Source organism: Hakea prostrata, chromosome 10, assembly GCF_041222555.1.
Source record: "Hakea prostrata isolate BN-2017 chromosome 10, UWA_Hpros_2, whole genome shotgun sequence".
Lineage (NCBI taxonomy): Eukaryota > Viridiplantae > Streptophyta > Magnoliopsida > Proteales > Proteaceae > Hakea > Hakea prostrata.
The window spans coordinates 44,646,796-44,667,043 of record NC_142609.1 but is presented as its reverse complement, the minus strand read 5'-3'; the positions used below and the strand labels follow the sequence as shown (position 1 = coordinate 44,667,043).

Sequence of the window (20,248 nt, the reverse complement as noted above, 5' to 3'; positions counted from 1 at the left end):
CGTGTCTTTATATGCTTTATCAGGACATTTAATGTCCTTAGCTAATATAATATTCCACTTCCGTCTTAATCAAATCAACGGTTTCTACAAGTAGTATCAGAATCGGTCGGTGATGCAACCAATCAAAATCTTTCGTCCTTTGGATTGGTATATTTTTTAGTGGGGTTGGTTAGTTAGTTGGACAGTAGATGTATTGGAACAGTGGACCAATACACCATTATGGTTATGCCTGCCATGATTTACTATCGCTAACCCACGTTGATAAAGCCACATTTTTTTTTATTGACTTCTATATTAATACATAAATCTCTCTCCTTTTGAATTAATTATTATAATTTATCAAATTTTTAATTTAAAATTAAATCTTAAATTGTCTTGAGAGTTGAGAGTACCATAATTCACTAAAAAATAGTATGGAACCCCTACACACTTAAACCTCTGTAGAGGAAAAAAAAAACCCCCCGAGTGATCCCAATGGTAAGACTCTATGAAGAGTCCAATTTTTAAAACTTTCTGCTTTTTATTTTATTTTATTTTATTTATTTAATTATAGAGTTATAGTGCCTTTTCATGTGTGAAATTTCAGAATTTGTCCTTCTATCCAATTTTTTGAATTTCTTACATTTATTTCCTTAAATTTTGAAATTTTTGCTAGTAACCTTCTTTCCATGTTTGAAATATCAGTATTTGGGCCCCTGAGTGGAGAAAATTTGGATGTCCAACTAAATAAACTTCCAAAATCGAGTAGGTGCCGAATTACTAGGGACAGTTAAGAAGCACGAATCTATAGAGACAGCGAGAAAGTATGTTGACTTACTGAAAAGCGTCCCGTCTTTGAGAGAGACCTTACCGATTTCTCCATTATGTTCACCGATAATAAAGACATAAGCTAAATAGACTTTTTCTCTTTTACAAAAAATGAAGCATTCAGTAAATATGTCTTCCAATTATTAAATTGTCAATTATTGAGATTCGATACCATGGGGAGGAAATTGGAGCCCATTGAAGCATGAACTCGGAAATCGTGGGGATAGGGTACCCATGGGTATTCAAAAATCTAGGTGGAAGCCCCCTTGCCAATACCCTTAAAGACTCTTGGCAATAAGATCTCTCCCTACTAGGAGGCTTTGCCACCCCCCACCCCCCAAATGAACTCCCTCTTATAGCAGGAGCTTCTAGATAGGAACAATTAGGAAAATATTTCACCTTCACTACAACAGCATAAAGATTAGATTAATCATTTAACAGTCGCCAGCTCTGCCTCGCCAACAGGGCCTGATTAAAACACCCAAATTCCCTAAAACCTAAACCTCCATCCCTCTCACACAAACAAACCTTACTCCGCTTCAGCCAATCAATTCCCTGTACACCATTATTTCTCCGCCAAAAATCCCGAACAAGTCCACTTAGAGTGTTGTGAACACATTTAGGTAGAAAAAACACTGACATTGCATAAGATGGAAGACTAGTTGCAACAGATTTCAATAGGACCTCATTTCTTGCCGAGCAGATAAGCTTCTCATGCCAATCGGAAAGCTTTGACTTCATCCAATCCGTGATATGAGAGAAAACCTGCTTTTGACAATGATGTAGGATCCGCGATTTTGAGTGTGATTTGATGATGTCAACGAAATCATAAAATCAGTTCAATCTAGAGCCTCTAATGTGTGAGAATCAGGCTTGCCTAATGAGCATTGTGTGGCTCGTGGTTGTCATATTTACTTGCTTAATCCTTGTTAATTATGTTTTCAATTATTATTTTGCACTTTTGCTGTAACAAAATGACCATTATGGATGAACTTAATTATGCTTGTCTGGTATGCCAATTTGAAATTAAATGTCCCGTTGATTAGTGATAATTTCATCAAATTAAATACTAAAATTTAAAACAATGATTTCCTTTTCAAATTTATTAGAAAAAACCCACCGACTCATTCAACACTCACAAAACATGTGAACGACATAATTGATATTATAACATTAATTCGAAATTTAATTTAATTTGAGAAGTGATTAAGACATGTTTAAAAATTCGTTGAGAGGTAGACATTTTAATTAGATAAAAGCATTATGACATTGAATGCACATAAAAAAAAATCCTTAAAAGATCTTGCCGATGGATAATTCTTAACTGTTGAGCATCTTCTGACCAATTCTTTTGTTATTATTCATATGTTGCCTTAATTTTTTTTGGCTTTCAGTTCTAACTCCTTTGCAAGTGGTTGACTGTTAGTTAATCTGTTTAGTGAGCATGATAACAAGTCACAACCTATCGCTTAATGTCTTATTCTTGATTAATTAGTAAAGATGGACACATTATCACATCATTATTCAACCAATGACGAATCTTAATCCTCAATTTACTGTATTTTGGTTAATTTGATTCCATCGAATTTAGGTTAGTAGGTTAAATTTTAGAGATATTTACTTATGCCCCTTGTAATATAGTAAAATTAAACGTCCAACTTCTCATTTTATGAAATTACTATTGCCTCTTCATTTCAATTGGTGTTGAGATATATATATATATATATTTTTTTTGGTGGGGTGTTGGGGTAGGGAGGGGGTGCAGGGTGTGAAATTTCCCCCCATATCGCCCGCCGGTTTGCTACCTAGCGAACCGGGCGATATGGCGAAATCTCGCTGAAATATCGTCGAGGTCGTTGCATAATAACGGTTGGGAGTGCCAGAAATTCGCTGGTGGAGAAAGTGATTGGCGACAGAGTAAGCGAAGTCATGGGTAAGAATGTGAAAAAAATAGTTATATAGACTTCTACATCTTTTCCAAATGTTAAAGCCCTAATCAATTTCGAAGAGTCATTCTAATAAAAGATAATGCCAAAGGATCAATTACAAGAAAAAAAAAATTACGCATGATGATTTGGTGCTCCCCCTCTGCTCCCAAGTCGTTGGCAGTGATCATCTGCTGCTTCTTAGCTAGGGCTACTTTGTTCGCCGTCGGCGGTTATCTCTCTTTCATCAATATTGCTCCTCAGTAGGCATGCATAAAAGCTCGAAACGATTTCGTTAGAGAGCGTCTCAAGAAAAAATCCGGCAAATAATCCACAATCTCTTTGTTACAATATTAATCTACAGCAAAAAGAGGAACCGTCGAAGCAGAAAATCGAAATGGCTTTTTGGTTCCAATTACTAGCCATGATGGAGGCCACATCACCAAGGTCAAGATATCGGAGATATATCGCCAATTGAGCTATAAATGGCGATATTTTGGCAATATCTTGCCATGTCGAGGTTTGGAGTTGGTTTAGGTTCTCTAGGAACCGAAACTACAGAAATTCGGCAATATTGTGGACTTTGAGGGGGTGGGTGTTAATTAGTGTACAATGTCAATTTTACCCTTCTTTAATTTTAAGTTATAATTAAAATCAAGTTCATCAAACAGATATACATATAAAATTACCACTTTGGTCTTATTGTTGAGTTACGGACGAACTATTAGTCATTTAGTCAGAGTGCCAACTTCAATATGGGATAAAATCGCAGCAAATAAGTTTTTTTACCTATTATTTACCCAGGTAAAAAAATAATTTACTTAAAGGTTAAATCAACATCAACCACCCCTCTAGGTTATTTTTGTCATTTAAAAAAAATGAAAGAATGCTACAAATTAAGGAATGCATATTGATAGGCATGATACTTACATGGAGCAGTTTAGATACTCATATTTTTTTTGGACGAATTCCAAAAAAAAAAAAAATAAAAAATAAAAAAAATACTGATATTTCATGCATGGAAAGAGGGCCAGAGGAATCTTATTATCAAAAATTTATAAAATAAGAAGGGCAAGAGAAAATCTTCAAATTGGGTCCCCCTTGACCCTAAGGGAGCTGTGCCCTTGTCTAAGCTATTTTTGCGATGACAACATATTAATGCATATTAATGTGTGATACTCATAGGAAGTAGCGTAGACTGACCTTTAAAAAGATTAAGAGAGATCAAAGTCAAGAGTTTTGATAATCCAAATATAATCTCTTCCAACATAGATTGGAATTGGTCCAAGGTGTGGTTCAATCAAGTCTAAGCTATTTTGTTGTGAAAACGCAAGATTTGTTTGGTAATACACTGAAAAAACAATTCCTACTGTTTCTTGCTTTAAGAAGCAAACAATTTGGCTGAAAACTGTTTAAACTGCCATGATTTTTGGTATTTTTGCAATATAAATTAAATTTATAACAATTTATACTTCGAGAAACACTTTCGAGGCAACAAGAAATTTTTTTTTTTGGAAGCAAAAGTTGAGTGGGGCTGGTTTTAAGTGAAATAGTGTTGGAATTTTAAAATGTGGGATTCAAAATATTTTTTATGCTTTACAAATAAGCGTTAAAGGTGACGTTATTTCATGTTAGAGACCTAAATAGCTAACGAGTGTTCTATGGAGAGGGTGGCTAACAAATAAGTCTCAAAGGAAAATACATGAATTGAGACATATCATCTTGAGATATCTCTTTATGGGTGTCTCTTCGTCTTCTATACAAAGAGAGGAGTTGGTACATAGTGGCTCTAACAACTTTTAAAATGAATTTTAGTTTTTTGGTTTTCCTGCCAAAGCATGCATGTTTTGTTGACGAGATTGTGAGTGCTACATTTACATATTATTTGTAGGTAGTCGCCTTTGGAGTGCATGTCATTAAGACCATAAGCTAGAAACTTTCATTTTGGAGGTAAAAACACCATGGGTCAATATGGTCTTTATAATAAGGGGGCCGGTGTTCATTTTGTTTGGAAAAAGCGGAATAGCAAGCTGTTTGAAAAAACAAATCCCAACCCAATGAGAGTTTTAAAAAACATCTCAATTTGGATTGATGATCTAAATCTTAAACCACATGACATGGCTGAAGGTCCAAATCACATGACATATGTAGAGGTATCTAGACCGAATACTTGTTTTTGTAAAAGCTTTACTAACTTAAATCTGTGTTCAACTTTGCTGTGGTACAGGGCTACATAATCCAGAACTAGATAGCTCAGGATGGAGTGTGGGATTAATATGGGAAGGCCAGTTAAAATATCTAAACACAGGAGGACTAGGGAAGGGAAACATCAGTGAAACACTCTTGGTTGGATTAAAGGATGGAATAGCCCAAGTACAAATTAACAACATTCAAATACATGACATATGGTGTAATGAAAATGAAGTGCTCGAGTTACTTTAACCACCAAATCACAAGAAGTGGCCAATAACTCATGTCCCAATTTTGATTGATATTGTTAGTATCACTAATGATATTAGCTTTAAGCTTTTTGGGGAGAACACACTCCACCATTGGTTCAACCACGTAGCTTTCATGTTCTCCATAGACTATAATAAGATACTAAATGTAATAGATCCCGCTACTCTATTTACTTGCTATTCTAAGTAATACTAAGCTCTTATTTACTACCAAAAAAATAAAAAAAATAAGGGGGTGTTCAAATATCTTATGGAGGGTACATTATCATACGACTCAACTCATGTACATATTTATATTGAAAAAACAAGGATTATGTGGTTCAACCTCTGTAGGGAAACTATGTCCATAGTATATATGAAAGCTTTCATCTCATCAGGTTACCGATATGTGTATTTAATAATTATCTTTATATAACTAATACAAGTTGGAGATAAATCATAGTTAGAATAAAATACAATCACTATTGGTTTTGTTCCTCATTGAACTAAGAAGTTGAGTTCTAACAAAACTCTCTTGAATAACAGTCAGGTCAAGCAACTAATGAAATATAGATATTGCATTTTCTCCAGTGTTGTGAAAATGCAACTTTAAAATCGTTTGTATACTCACAAAATCATATCAAACATAACCTTAGTCTTCCACCCACGATCTTAAACATATTTATGTATCATTTATATGATGTATAGTTACCTCATTTATTAGTCTTCCACCCTTAAACATATTTATGTATCATTTATATGATGTATATAGTTACCTCATTTTGTGGGTCTCGCATTCAAAGCTAACCTCCCTCCAAAGGAACATCTCAACTCCGTGCCATGGTTGAAGAAAATGAACAATAAATGTATACTTCAAAAATTATGGTTGCGTTTGTTATGATTTTAAGGTGAACTGGCGTTTCCATCTTCCAGGGGAAGGCATGCACAGGTCATCTATTGGTCATGACGGTTTGTTATTAAAAAAAACAACGAGGATTTTAATATAAGCTCCCTGTTCCCCCCCAAAAATAATTAATGAGGGTTTTAACCCAAAAAATAAATAAATAAAAATTGACGAAAGTAACCTCAAGGAGTTGGATCAGTTAGTAAGTACCAATGCTTCACCTTAAATGAGTCCAAAGTGATCTGGATTCTGGATAAGCTTTAGTTTTCAAAGGAAAAACACAATAATGGGGGTAAAAGTGTCATTCGGATGAACTAAATAACCGTATGATTTTGTTTCCAACTGCCAAGAACGCTCCGATCGTAGAGGACCTATCCAGGACAGCCAAGTGGTTAATTTTCATTGGTCGTGATTCCATGACCAGTGAGTATATATACTCGTCCACCAACAAGACCGATTCATAAGTCTTTGATTTTCCCCATTTCTTCGCCCACGCTAACGATAGTGTAGTGTTCGAGAGACAAAGAAAGAATTAACACTGCGATAACGAGGTTTTAATGGAGACGATTGCAGTCGCAGACGCTAGTGCCACTGTGAAGGCCAAGCTTGGAGCCCCTGAGAGGCAGATGTCAAACAAGATTCAGGTCTCTAGCACCAAGAAGCCTCTCTTCTTCTACGTCAATCTCGCTAAGGTAATCAAACTCTCTCTCTCTCTCTCTCTCTCTCTCTCTGTGTCTCGCTATCTGGATTGTCCAAAACTAGGGTTGTCTTTCTGACAGATCTATGTCTGATCTAGTTCTTGTTCTGTAATGCTTTTTTCTGTCGTCGTTTCTTTTATCCGCTGTTAATTGCTGGATCCGAATCTGCTTTTGGATTACTTCTTTGAGTGTGAGTTTGTTACTGACATGAAATGGAGAGATGTCAAAAGTAAGTGCATTAAAATGGGGATTACTTTGATCAATATTTCTTGAATTTTGGCCTTTGTATTCTTTCCCTGTTTTTCTTAATTCGAGACGAATGGAATTGCCTCGAAGTCATTTGGAAAATGGCTCGTATAGTTCTTGTGCTTCATTTAATCTCTGTAATGTAATGTATTGCATCATTGATAATTGAAATCTTTTACGCGTACATGTAAGTAGCATGTAAATACCCTATAGATATTGGAAGCAATGGATTGTTTCGATCTTCATCCCAAGATTCTTGGATCGCTTTAGCCCCCATTTGAATATTCTCTTTCTGTTGCTTGGGTCTGTTTCTAGCTAATGCTCAACATCTATTCTCATGTCAACTTTTCTTCTGTTTCGCAGAAGTATATGCAGCAGCACGAGGAGGTTGAGCTCTCCGCCTTGGGCATGGGTACGTTTAACTTAGAACAGTTCTTTGGTCTCTTCGTATTCTCATACACTCTTGATTGTATAATAGTTTTCTGCTCTTGTGTCTTTCTCCTATCTATCTTTTCTTGATAAGACTTCTCGTATTATCAACTATATATTGTATACTCTGTTCTTTAGTCTTCTTGTATTTGATTCCCATCATTCCCACCCCTCTTAAACTCTGTTCCCCTTAGATCATTTTCAGTTCCGGTTGTTAGGGACTGAGTACCAGTAAATGTGAATTTAAACCCTGAAAGCCAAAAGTTCTAAATGCCGAGTTGAATTCCTGTTTGTTATTGACATGTTTTTCTTGCATCAGCAATCACTACGGTTGTCACAATTGCTGAAATTCTGAAGAACAATGGACTGGCTACCCAGAAGAGTAAGAAACACCCAACTCCCTCTTCATGCTAATCCATTTTCTTCACGTAACTAACTTGATAATTTTCTGAGTCTTCAACAGAGATTATGACTTCTACAGTCGGCATGAAGGATGAGAACAAAGGCCGCATGGTTCAGAAAGCTAAGGTGAATGTTTGAATTTTATTTTGTATCAACCCTACAGAAATGCTGTTGATGTTTTCATTTTGAAATGGACTACATAAGCTTCTCCATTATTTGCTAGTAACACATTCTCTCTCTCCTACTGATTTGTAGATAGAGATATGGCTGGTGAAAACTGAAAGTTTTTCTAATGGGCTGACTGCTAAAACTACACCGAAGGTGGTTGCAAATGACAAAGAAGAATGATGCTAGCATGTAGCAGCGATACTAAGATTTGCTTTCTGTAATATAAACGTTGTTTCAATAGGTCTTGATGAACAGATAGGAAACGTAAATTTCCTGTTGTTGCTGTCGTGAGGGAGAAAGATGAGAAGAGAACCAGAGATTTAATAGACTCGATTTTCATTCTCATCTTACCCCATTCCTGGGTGTTTTGTACTGTTTCTGAATTCTGATTACTAGACACATGTGATGAAGATAGTGGTTGCGTAATGAAGCTTTTATTGATCCTATATGATTCATGTTCTCTTTTTTCGTTTTTGGGCCTTCTTAACTCTGTTAACTTTCTACAAGCTACTGCTCAAAATGATCTCTACTTAATCATTTGGAGCAGGGTAAGGTGTAATTGTAATCATAATTTGCCACCAGTTATTTCAAGATTGGCCAAAATAATCCCCCCTTAATTAAACTAGGAATGAAGCAACAGAACTAACTTTGGAAATCAGGTCAATCAGATGAATGCACCAAATTTATTTGGAGAAAAGGCACTGGATGAATAGTTAAGTAAAAGGATCACAGGGTGTAATGGTTTAAAGAACCATTTGCTAAGGTGAATCTCAGAAACTCATGGAAAAGAAGGGATAAACCTGTGTAACATGAAATATAAGGATCACCCAGGTTGGTGAAATTCTACGTAGACTTCTTTCCCAGTCACCAAAAATCCAAATTCATAACCAAATTGTTTGCTCAAAAATTAGATTTTTTTTTAATGATGAGTTTATGGGAAATACTTCAGAACAGGTTAGGTTTTATCAAATGTCAAATTTCAAAAAATGTTCTTCCGAAATGAAAACATTATCAAATGCATTTTGTTCTTGTTGCTCCCTTAAACACCCACTTCCACTATTTACATTTTTTAGGTAATAACCAATTTTCACTTTTAATCACCCTTAATGTTACAGAAGTCATCATCTAATTGTATGTTTGTGATTAGTCATGAATCAACCTCTTCCTGAATTATACATGTTAGTGGAAAGTGCATGGAAGGCCATGAGCTGATTCCTCACCCTCCAAAAGCTCTTTTGTACCAAAATAGGAAAGAAAAAAAAATGGTCAAAGTCGTGACTCAGGTCGAAGAGCCGCAGTTCCGGCTGACGGTTTTGAGGACCGTGAGTCCACGTCGCACCGCCAAAGGAAGTTTTGTGAGTTCGCCATACAAAGAAAGTGGCGGGAGGAAAAACCTTATTGACCATGAGAGTGACGCGTAACGGTAACCAAGCAGAGTAAAGCTTAAAACAAGATGGATTCATCGCCAAGGCATACCTGCTTGAGACTTGAAATCCCTGGAAGAAGCCAAGAAGGCGAGGTCCAGCAGCAATCAGATATTATTTTCGTCAAGGGAACTTGGTTCGAGTCTCATTTCGATCTTTCTATCACTAACGGTCTCGATACTTGGATCTGCAACGGTATATCTTGGTCTCTCACTATCACTTACTGTTGATGTTAACAATTTCCTTGCTGATTTACTCCATCTGTTCTGCTAAACAGCATCAGAAGCTGAAGTTCGAGATAGGGCAACCCAATGGGACCAATCAGCTTCCGAATACATCGAGACCGCCGAGCGGTATCTAGGGTTTCAACAGCCTGATTCCGTTTACAAATTCGTGGAAGCTGGAGATGGCTCCAAAAGGGTTTGTAGTTCTCCACTTCTTTTTTAAGATTTTCATATTCATTCAGTTAATGCTTGCCGTCCTTAAATTTCTACTTCTAATTGTAGTTAGTAATGTTGGATGCTTCCTATTTGGGTTATAAATGTACGTAGTGATCAATGCGTATATAATGCCTCCATCAAGGTTTGAGAATACAGTAATATATGATCTCTATATGTGAGTCTGTATTGACTTGGGGGTTGTTCTTTTGCAGTTGTCATGGACTTTTGAAAAACAAGGAATTAAGCTAGAATGGCGTTGGAAGTGTCAACCGTCCTCTGATAATAAGAAAACTACGCTGCAAATCCTGGATTTTCTTATGGATGCAAATATACGGTTAAGTGTAAGACTGCGAATCTGCTCTCGTTGAAAACTATAGAAAAAATATATTCTGGATCTCTTCTTTTCAATTGCATTTATTTCTTTTCCTGTTACATTTAATTATTTTTCTTCTTCCCTTACTTGTTAAGCTTGTTCATATGCTGAGTATGCCAGTTGGTACAACTGCTGTATTGTTACTACAATCAGAAAAATAACTTTGACCTGGAGATGCTGTTATGTGTTCACGCCTTGCAAACTTCACATTTTAGTTGTTGTTTTTTCATCCAGACCCCCTGAAATTTTAAAGTTTGCATTTGGCTCCCCTTTCAAGTCATGGTTTGAGAACTTGATCTCAACAAGGATGTTGGTCCCCCAAAAACCGAGATCTCACAAGGTCTTGGCCGAGATGTGGTAAAGATCCCCGGTCAACTCCACCCAACTTGAGGGCCCATCTTGATGGGTTTAAAGGCTCCGCTTGGGCTGGATCTTGGTATTTAGCCTATTTTAGTCATTGTAAACACATTGGTGGCCTTAGATTTGCGAGAAACAAGCGTATGTATGAGTTCCAACCTGACTTTAACTTTGAAACCAATATGCTGAAGGACTGAACAGGCTGACCTATACAACATGATTTACACAACAATTACTTGCTAAAGGTTTAAAGTCAAATAGTACATCAAACATGTTTAGTTATTCACAGTTTTACATTAGCACAACAATGTACTTATCAGTTACATCACAAGAGTACTATAGTAAAATCAATGAATATAGCACATTGCTTGTCCAACTTCTATTGCTTTAGCACCACCTCAATCAATATAGCACATAGTTTTTGATAAAGATGAAGTCTCGGAAGAACGCTTACCATGCTTCATGATTAGCTTCGAAATCAGAGATCTTTGTTGTAGATGAAGGGAGAAGGAGTGTCGAGATAGCGATATCTCGACTTGTCTCGACCAAGATGGGGTAATTAATAAAGACTAGGTTGAGCTGAGATCTTGCAGATCCAAGATCTCGACCAAGATATTGTATTTTTTTGGTATCAACTCAACTCGTATGAGATCTTGTCTAGAGGTCTCAAAAATACGAGATCCTGGTGAGATCTCATAAGACCTCAGACCATGATTTGAATCCTTTGAAAAGGAAATCGGGAATTACATGTTAATTCTTGCTTACGAAAGGAAATTGGTATGAAGTTTTGAACAGCACTTGACTTGGCCCTTCCAGCTCTTTTTCAATATTTTGTGTTTAGAGGAATTCAACTTGCCTTAATGGAAATATAATTATCTACTCAAGCCAGGCTTACCAGCTCCTTTTCAATATTTCATGTGTATATTTAAATTTTGTCTTAACTAAATACAAATTTCTTGATGGGTTTACACTGTTGATCTTAAAACTTATGTATATGAAGCTATCCTGAGCTCATAGTTATCTGTTTATGATGTTTTGTTGACTGAAACAAAAGATTTATAGGGAGAATAAAATTTATGCTGGTTTATCTTGATAGGAAGAAGTTGTTAGCAAGACCCATTCATTCGAAAGAATGAAACTCGAAGCTGAAAAATCTTTGGCACTAGCTGAGAGGATCTCCCGTGAGAAGGAAGAATTTGAATCTGCAGTCTATTCTAAGGTGTGTTATGAATATTAATTGTCCTTGGATGTTGTTTTATCAATATTACTTCATCTATTTAACTATTTAAAATTTATTTGCAAAGTTGGAGCATTTATTTAGAAAGGTGAGAACAACTACCGTAGCCATATATGTTAGTTATTTGCCTTCTCTAGCTATAAGAGAAGCATCCACTGGCTTCCATTTTTATAGTGGTTCTTTTCAGTAAGTCTTCCAAATGCTTCTTAAGCTTCTGAATCTCCCCGTTCAGTGTCCTTTCTGCCTCATGAATAACTGGATATTTCCTATCTGATTGGTGGAAAGCTACAGAAGCTGTTGCATGTTTCATTTTCAGGTCTGACCGTTTATTCATTAAGACATCATCCTAGATGTTTAACTGTTGCCAACTTAGTTAGGATTGGCTTTGATCTAGGAATGATTCCCAAGTTCAGATTGAAGTAGATCTAAGATCGAAATGTTTTTAGCTCCTGGTTAGAACTTCTGGCATCTTTCTTCTCTGCAGCTTCAGGTTAATATCGTCTTGGCTAGTACAGATTGACTGCCCTATAATCTGTTTTTACATTCAAGCTGTTGGGTCAATCTTGTGTTGTCAGTCGCTTAAGAGGGCTCACAGTGATGCAGTTCAAGACATGTGAATAATGGTGTAGGCCAGATATTATGGGCCTTGGAGATTTGCGTATTGCTGGAGTGGCACTATGCAGGTCTAGGTTTATAAGATTCAACCAAAGAACCAGCAAGCTAGGATCTTGAGTGGTCACAAGTTTGGGCATCACAGAATTAGGGTTATGGTTGATTTGAAGTGGTACGTTAAAACTAGGATTTGATGATTCAATCTAGTCAAGTTAATGATGGGAAAGCTGCCAGTAATGGATTGGGGTCCCACAGAAGCAGTTTGAATGCTGGATTTGAGTTTTTTTAGCAAATTGGGTTAGAGTTTTGGGTTTCCAAAATGGAATATTTTGCAAGAAATTAGGTTTAGAATGGTTAGATAGGGCTGCAAGCTGGATCGAGTATAAGGGTGCTGGAGAGGTTGATTTGGGTCCAAATGTGAGATCGTTTGGATTGCTGAATTGTGAGATATGAAAAAATAGGTTTTTTTTTTTTTTGGGGGGGGGGGGAACTGGTAAGTTTGAGAACTAGGGTGTCAATGGTATGAAATTTGTATTGATGGATAAAGTTTACTTAACGGATGATGTAGTTCAACTGTGACAGGACAGAGATCTTTTAGAAAGTGCATTTTATATGATCTTCTAGATGAATAGAAGAAAATTTGCTGACTTTCAGATCAGAAACTCATGGTAATGAGTTGAATAGAACAACTAATAGGCTAATTAAAACTTAAAATACCTAAAGCTATATCCACAATTTTTGGTGCTGGTGGAGGGTGGATCCCTACACCTGAGGCTGGTTTTGCACAATCGAACTGCATAAGGGACCCTTTTGGTAGAAAATAATTTCTATTTTGTTTACTTGCTATTTCTTTCGGCTTCCTAGTAGTTTCTATTTTTGTAACCTTTAGTTGTAGCTCTTTTCTAATTTCAGTTAATAGGATCTCATTTTGCTCACGGTACAGGTCTCATGTCTTACTTGTAACTTGTAAGGGACTTTCTGTTTCTGTTATTTCCTTTGTAGTCATAGCAATAATTAACCTATATGCGTTGAGACGTTTGTTTTCCCTTAAGGTTCAACGAAGAGAAGTTTTCTTCTAGTTACCGATGACTGTGGAGCAGTGTGAGAGAGAGTCCTATGTTAGGTGAAATACATCGATGTGAGATGCCTGGGTATGAGCGAGGAACTCAAACCATCTATCCCCTTCTTTTCTAGTTTCTGTTTTCCTCGTCAGTTCTATTTGAGCAAATTATTGGTCCTTCCCTGGACTTTCTCTGATTAAAACTGCCCCTCTGAACATTTGCATCCGCACCGCTGACGGCTTTAGCGTTAATTTTGAAATGTAAAAGACAATGTTGTCCCCTTCTTTCTTCTTCTTCTTTGTCCTCCTGCAACTCTCCCATACCTCTGCTGCTGGTTCCCCCTTCCCATCTCTGCTCACACCCCTATTTCTGGTTCTACCATTATTTAACTCCAAATAAGTATTATGTGATTGTTGGACGAGGAACCTTCACATTGACGATATCATGGCTCACCAACCTGGTATGAACAATGCCTTCTATAAGCACAGCACCTAAGATTCTACATTCCCTCAAAAGTTATTTGGTTACTTCAGATGTCAAGTAGGCATACATTAGCCAAAGGCTTAAAGCTCTTCCCCTTATTATTTGGATACATCAAAGCAACAAACAATTTGTCTGGGCCATTTTTGGTGTTAATGTTGAATCCATCAAGTAATTCTATTATTTAGATAAGATCAAGGACAGATCATGTCTTGCTTGTGAAACTGGATGCACATAGAGAAGCTGTCTAAGTCCTCCAAGCATTACCTGAGAAAATGGAAAACAGGGAATCTCAGCCCACATGGTTTGATTAATTGAAAAACAGTATTAGTTTATTAGAAAATGATGAGGTTGTTGCCTGACCCTTCTCGTTTTTTTTCCCAGCTGCCATATATGATTTGAATAACTGATTTTTAGATTAACTAATTCTGCTTTTCCATTCTCCCAGCAAGGAAGGTGTGGTGGAAGGGTTGGAAAGGAAATATGATTTGGTGGGGGGGGGGGTGAAATCAGAGGATTTCTGTACCAAAGGAGCTGTTACTTGAATTTGGGCATGAGTTTGAACCTCCTTGTATTTCAATTCAAAGTTTTGATTTTGGGACGGCAGTTGGATGGACCTCTCAATTACAACACATGGTTGAAGAGATTAATGCATTAGCAGAATGGTGAGAGTTGCCAAGTTGGTTGGTTGGTTTTGCAACTCGAAGATCGCCGCATTGGAGAGATTACTCCTTGCAGATTGGGGAGTTGAGAGTTTAAGAAATGTGCAAGTTGCTGGAGAAAAAAAAAGGGTGAGATGGATGATGGCATTGGAGCAATGGATGGTTGAGGAGAAAGGTAAAATGATGAAACTACAAAAGTGAAGGGGTAATATGGCCATTTATGAATTGCGTTAACTAACAATTTCATCTTGATGGACTGGGGTTGCATGTAAGCCAGTTCTGGCAGAACTGCTATTTCGGGATCTTCCAGTATGTTAAAGCTTCATTGGCCTAGTCCTAAATTACAGTGGCTAGAATTAGTTATTATCTGCAGATTGCAGCTCTGGTTGATGACCCAGACCATGCAGGACAATCGACAGTGTTTCTGCCAGCCCTGAGTTGCAAACCTTATTAGTCTTCCTTATCTCTATCTTTTAGCTTGGCCTTCCACAAATGTTGTCGCCAAATGAAAGAGTTCTGCTTTTGCACGCAAAGCTATTGTGATATTTTTCCTTTTGAGTTAAACTTTGTTTCTTTTATGAGGGTCACAAAATTCTTTTTCTCACAACTGAAAAGCTGACTTCCAGTATGCATATTGTGCCGTCTCTTATTATTTCTATACTGCCCCCCAGCATCCTATTGTTTGAATATGTATATGCTTGCTGCTTCTCAGTATACCTGCTGTCTCAGAGCATCTCAAGTACAGTGAGTGACTGTCTACGTCCACAGAGTAATGCCCTAATAGGGCTTTGTATTAGGAATAAATCTCTGCACCCACAAGAGAATGAGGCCAGTACCCCAACAACTTATATCAAACAGGCACCCACTTGAAAGGTAATACAAATTAAAAAAGGAGGATCACAGTAGAAACACTCATCCAGTATCTTCAACTTTTCATCAACTCATATGGCTTCTTTTCCACACCATCCTTGCCTCTAGGCTTCTTCTCCACATGTTTCCTTGTCTCCACAAGCCAAAAATCACACAAACCCCATACTTATCTGCTCAAAATCGTGCTTTCCAAACTCTGTTGTTGCTGGCCAGGATGGGCAGAAATAGAAGCAGTAGGCTTGTATTAACTGTACATGTGCAATGGCAATGTGCAAGATGACAACAGACCTCAAACAATATCAAAACAGTAGTAGTATTCAACTTGAGAAAATCTGGTGGCATACCTGAAATTTCACAACTAGAACAGAGAATGAAGAAGAAATAGAAGGATGTGAGCTGGATTTCTCACCTGGGCCTCAACCTGTCAGTCCAGTTTCCCAATGGATAGCTAACTCTTTCTTACAGGAACTGTTTCACATAAAATTGCAGCTAAGCAACATAGCATGTAGGGTTCATTGGGCTACCTTCTAATGACTTTTAACTAATATATGTAGTGACGTACCAGCTGATATCTGCTACTAATTAGTAATTAAAATAGTAACAAATAACTAAGAGGATCTTCTTGCATCCTTCTCCACAAGTTATATGGAAGGGTCCTTAATGGGCTTAAATTTGAACTGCAAGTGGGCTTGATACAGGCCTAGATGGCTGCTTCTGCTGGCTGACCACCTCTTCTTATTGCACTTGTATTGCTATCTAAACCTTGAATCTACGTCGATATTCTTCTATTGTCTACTTCGACCTTGGGTTAATTTCCATTAATGATGTCTTGGGTTTAGAAATGATGCCTATTCCATTCTTGGTAAAGACATTTCTTTGTGTAGTAGAGTTCACTCTACACCTTTAATTGGACATTTTATGGACTGGACAAGTGTTTCTTCATCTTCTGCTCACCCAGACGGACATAGGAAATGACTATAATTGCTTTTGCAGTTGTGCTGTTGCACCAATTTCTCCCATTTGTTTCATTCTTGATAATATGAATTTCTATGTTTTATGGTTAAGTCTTTGGCTGTAGGTTGGCAGTGCTGTTGGAAAACTAGTAAATAATTGCATCTCACAGGGCATTACTTTTTCCTCTTGCCTGTGTTCAGTTTGTTTTGATTTTGAATTCAAAGAAAGCAAAATTGAGAGAGCTTCGAGACCGACTTGCAAAGCTAGAAACTACTGGTAAATCACCACTGGAGAAGGATGAGTCCACTGACAAAGCTGAGGATCATAATGGAAGCAATGATGAAAATAGTGATGAAGAGCCATCGGAGAACATCCCCAGCACCTTAAAGAATGGTCAACCAGCCAAGGCTACGAGTCAGAAGAGACAAACACGCAAAACTACCAGTAAATCACCACCAGAAGAGGATGAGTCCACTGACAAAACTGAGGATTATAATGGAAGCAATGATGAAGAGCTATCAGAAAACAACCCCGGCACCTCAAAGAAAGGTCAACCAACTAAGGCTACGAGTCGGAAGAGAAAAACACTCAACTAGGTAATCTGTCCTCAACAGTAAGTTGCATCAGACAAACATATCAAGCCTCTTTTTGCTATTTCGGTTGTGTAAAGATATTCAAGGGAGCTGCATCTTTATTCTGGATCAGGAGGATAATTGTAGATCTCTTCGTGGCTCCTTTTTTTTTTTTTTTTTTTTTTTGGGGGGGGGGGGGGGCGGTGTGTGTGTAAGCCCTTTTTTGTGGGGGTGGGGATTGAGGTGTTTTACTCATACAGAGTTGGGACTCAATTTAGTTGCTTGGACATCTGAGTCTGGTTTTTAGTGTTTCTCTGTATCCCCCGACTGCCCATCTCTCATACTCTTCTGGCTGGGATGCCTGCCGGCCTTGCTGCCTAGCCTCATGAGCTGAAGCTGTTCAGTTTAGGTTCGCAGCTTGTCTATGGCATGAAATAGCTGGTCCTTGGTCCAGCCTGCTAGAATTGATTCTCCCTTCGGCTGTGCTTAGGTTTATGCTGGCCGGTTTGGTGTTCAATGCTGTAGTCTTCTGCTGCTTTTCGTTTTTCTATCCTGTCTTGTTGTGGGTTAGATTCTTAAGCCTGGTAAGAAACAGGGAGGTATCGAAGTCGAAACCTCCTGAGGTCTAGGCTCAACAGCACTAGCCTGAAGTGAGCTGCACTAAAAACCTCCAGGTTAGCACAATATAGCACTTGGTAGGACATGTATAGTTCTGTTTTATAGAGAAACCTGAACCCAACAAGCTGGTACCCGGATGACAAACGTTCACTGTGACGACCCAGAGCTGAATTTATTGGATATTTTGTCCTATTTTGGGTTTCTTTAATTCCAATTAGGCCCAAATCCACTTCTGTTGAACCGTCTTCCTGCCTGTGTTGGTTTTCTTGTACCCTTATAGAAGGTCTTTGATAGGTTAAAACGTGACTTGAATCTTCCAAGTCTCTCATGTTGTGCCATGAACGCATCATAATGTTAAAATTAGGTATACGTCACCTGGTGTTGCATGCTTACATGTTTATTATCCGGTTTTTTTATTACAAAACATCCTGTTGGTGTGTCACATTTTATTCCAATTGTACCGCTACCATTGGATAAATGGGTTTAATTTGAAAGGTCCAGCTTAGCAAACTAAATCTGCATGGAAAATTGTTGACCTTGACATGGTTGGTACTGATTTATAATACCAAGAAGACACTTTAGACACTTTGTAGTAAAAAAAAAATGAAAAATTATAGATCAAGAACCTTTTTGGTTTCTTTTACTATATATTTTTGTCAATCATATCTTCTTCTTTTTTAATGATAAATCTTGATTTTGTAGGGGAGACTCGAGAATGAGAACTAAGGACATTCCATCAAGGGCATGGATGTGCATAGACAATGGTGATTTTTTTGGTGCAACGGACAATGGTGTGATCAGTGATCACATCTGGAATGGACAGATTACCAAGAAGCAGTTTTTGGGTGCATGGAATGAGAGGCATCTATATGTATATATGGATGGCCTCCTAGAGATTTTTGTACATTAGTATCTTCATGAAAGAAGTCTGATTTTGTATGTATGGTTAAAATAGTTCTGACTAATGACACTGTGTTCCTAATAAAAAAGATTTACTCTGCAATTTCTTAGAGAGAGAAAAAACAATTAAAAAGTTAATCATTCTTTTCCTCTTCTTTCTCGTGTTTTTATCCTTTTTTATTGTATTTGGGAATTATGAAAATACAGTAAAATATTAAGTCATTATTTAATTTCATTATTCTAGCAGAACTAAGGAACATAGGAGATGTAAGAGTAATAGAATAAAATTTAGAAAAATATAACTTAAATAATTTACAAACATAAGGATGTATGCTTGATACTTTCTTTCTTTTTTTTTTTTTTCGCGTTTTTTTGGTAAATGGATATTTAATTAGAAGTAGGGCAAGAAAAAGCAGTGCAAGGGATTGAGGTTGCATGGAGGCAAGAACCCCTACAATCTCTTGCGACAAAACCCAGACTTGCCAGATTGTCGATTGCAGAAAGCGAGAAGTCTGGATTGATCTTGATTGTAGAAACCGACGGAGGGATCCAAACCCTAGCCACACCCAAACCACCATCGCACATCGGAAGCAAGATCCTCCATAGCTCACGGTAAGCTTTCCAAGTTTTCTCCACAATCCGATCAGGGCTCCAGATCATCCCATTACAGCTCAGATCATTTCTTGCTAACCAAGAGAACCAACAGGTGAACAAGAATAAACTGAATGCCTCTCTACTCACTTTCGAATCAGGAAATTGCCAGTTGCCCCAGTTGTTGATGATGTTGATCAGGGATTTTTGATTCTACGAATCAATCAATCCGATGAGCCCCATACCAAACTAGATCGCTCGTGAAAAGTCACAATTGAATAAGAGATGGTCAATTGATTCCACTTCTATGCCACATCTTCTACAGGTAGGATCACACCTGATTTGCGTGGTTTGAAGATTATCCCTTGTTCACTGCCTTCCATAGAAATGTCTGAACTTTAGGGTAACACTAAGCTTTCCAAAACATTTTCCATGACTTAGGAGATACTTCTTCCCATTTATGTCGACAAGAGGATGAAGGAGCAAGTAAGGCTTGGGAATCCCTGCGGTTGCACTGCACATGATAGGCGCTCTTAACAGAGAAGACGCCATTAGAAGCTCCCCCCAGACAACTGAGTCTTCAGATGGTAATTGGCCGAGTTGGATTTTTTGAATTGCATTCACTTCCTAATCTATAAATAGTTGTTATAATAGATTTATGTTCAAAGATCTTGAAGTGGGCTCAATAAGGTCGGAGACTCACTGAAGTGAACATCCTCTGGGCTTAGCAGAAAAAATCTTGAAGTTGGGTAATCTTGGAATCCAGTTTGAATACCAAATTGGGGTATTTTCTCCATTTTCAATTAGGTTAATGAGGCCCAATCGGAAAACTTCTCTGCCTTTAATAATACTTTGCCAAGCCCACGAAGAGCAGGATCCCTTCCGGGCCTCCATAAAGTCACAATGGGGAAAATACACAGCTTTGATGAATTTCACCCAAATGGATTTAGGGTGGGCCCATAACAGCCATGCTACCTTGGAAAGCAAGGCCCAATTGTGAAGGATAGGGTCATGAAAGCCGAACCCCCCCCCCTTATCCTTAGATTTGCACAGATTGACCAAGACGTCCAATGTACTCTG

At 37.7% G+C, this 20,248-nt stretch overlaps 2 protein-coding genes across 3 annotated transcripts; both read left to right on the top strand.

The window, feature by feature from the left end:
- The first annotated feature begins 6,560 nt into the window (after window positions 1-6,560).
- LOC149003344 (uncharacterized protein At2g34160-like) lies at window positions 6,561-8,454 on the top strand. Its single transcript, XM_089138083.1, has 5 exons — window positions 6,561-6,766; window positions 7,382-7,430; window positions 7,767-7,829; window positions 7,911-7,975; window positions 8,105-8,454. Exons 1-5 carry the CDS (start codon window positions 6,632-6,634, stop codon window positions 8,195-8,197), a joined length of 405 nt encoding a protein of 134 aa, XP_088994209.1. The 5' UTR covers window positions 6,561-6,631; the 3' UTR covers window positions 8,198-8,454.
- Window positions 8,455-9,400: 946 nt separating this feature from the next.
- On the top strand, window positions 9,401-18,689 carry XRCC4 (DNA ligase IV-binding protein). 2 transcript variants are annotated; one of them, XM_089137499.1, is made up of 6 exons: window positions 9,401-9,636; window positions 9,719-9,861; window positions 10,094-10,222; window positions 11,708-11,830; window positions 16,688-17,083; window positions 18,380-18,689. In XM_089137499.1, exons 1-5 carry the CDS (start codon window positions 9,471-9,473, stop codon window positions 17,081-17,083), a joined length of 957 nt encoding a protein of 318 aa, XP_088993625.1. In that variant the 5' UTR covers window positions 9,401-9,470; the 3' UTR covers window positions 18,380-18,689. The 2 variants fall into 2 exon arrangements, with proteins under 2 accessions (XP_088993625.1, XP_088993627.1); XM_089137501.1 differs by having other exon boundaries at window positions 16,688-17,100.
- The last annotated feature ends 1,559 nt before the right edge of the window (window positions 18,690-20,248 follow it).

Coding starts and splice junctions, on each gene's coding strand:
- XRCC4 (XM_089137499.1), top strand. CDS start 9,471: ATGGATTCATCGCCAAGGCATACCTGCTTGAGACTTGAAATCCCTGGA. Junction 9,637..9,718: donor CGATACTTGGATCTGCAACG/GTATATCTTGGT, acceptor TCTGCTAAACAG/CATCAGAAGCTGAAGTTCGA. Junction 11,831..16,687: donor AATCTGCAGTCTATTCTAAG/GTGTGTTATGAA, acceptor GCCTGTGTTCAG/TTTGTTTTGATTTTGAATTC.
- LOC149003344 (XM_089138083.1), top strand. CDS start 6,632: ATGGAGACGATTGCAGTCGCAGACGCTAGTGCCACTGTGAAGGCCAAG. Junction 7,830..7,910: donor TGGACTGGCTACCCAGAAGA/GTAAGAAACACC, acceptor AGTCTTCAACAG/AGATTATGACTTCTACAGTC. Junction 7,976..8,104: donor GCATGGTTCAGAAAGCTAAG/GTGAATGTTTGA, acceptor ACTGATTTGTAG/ATAGAGATATGGCTGGTGAA.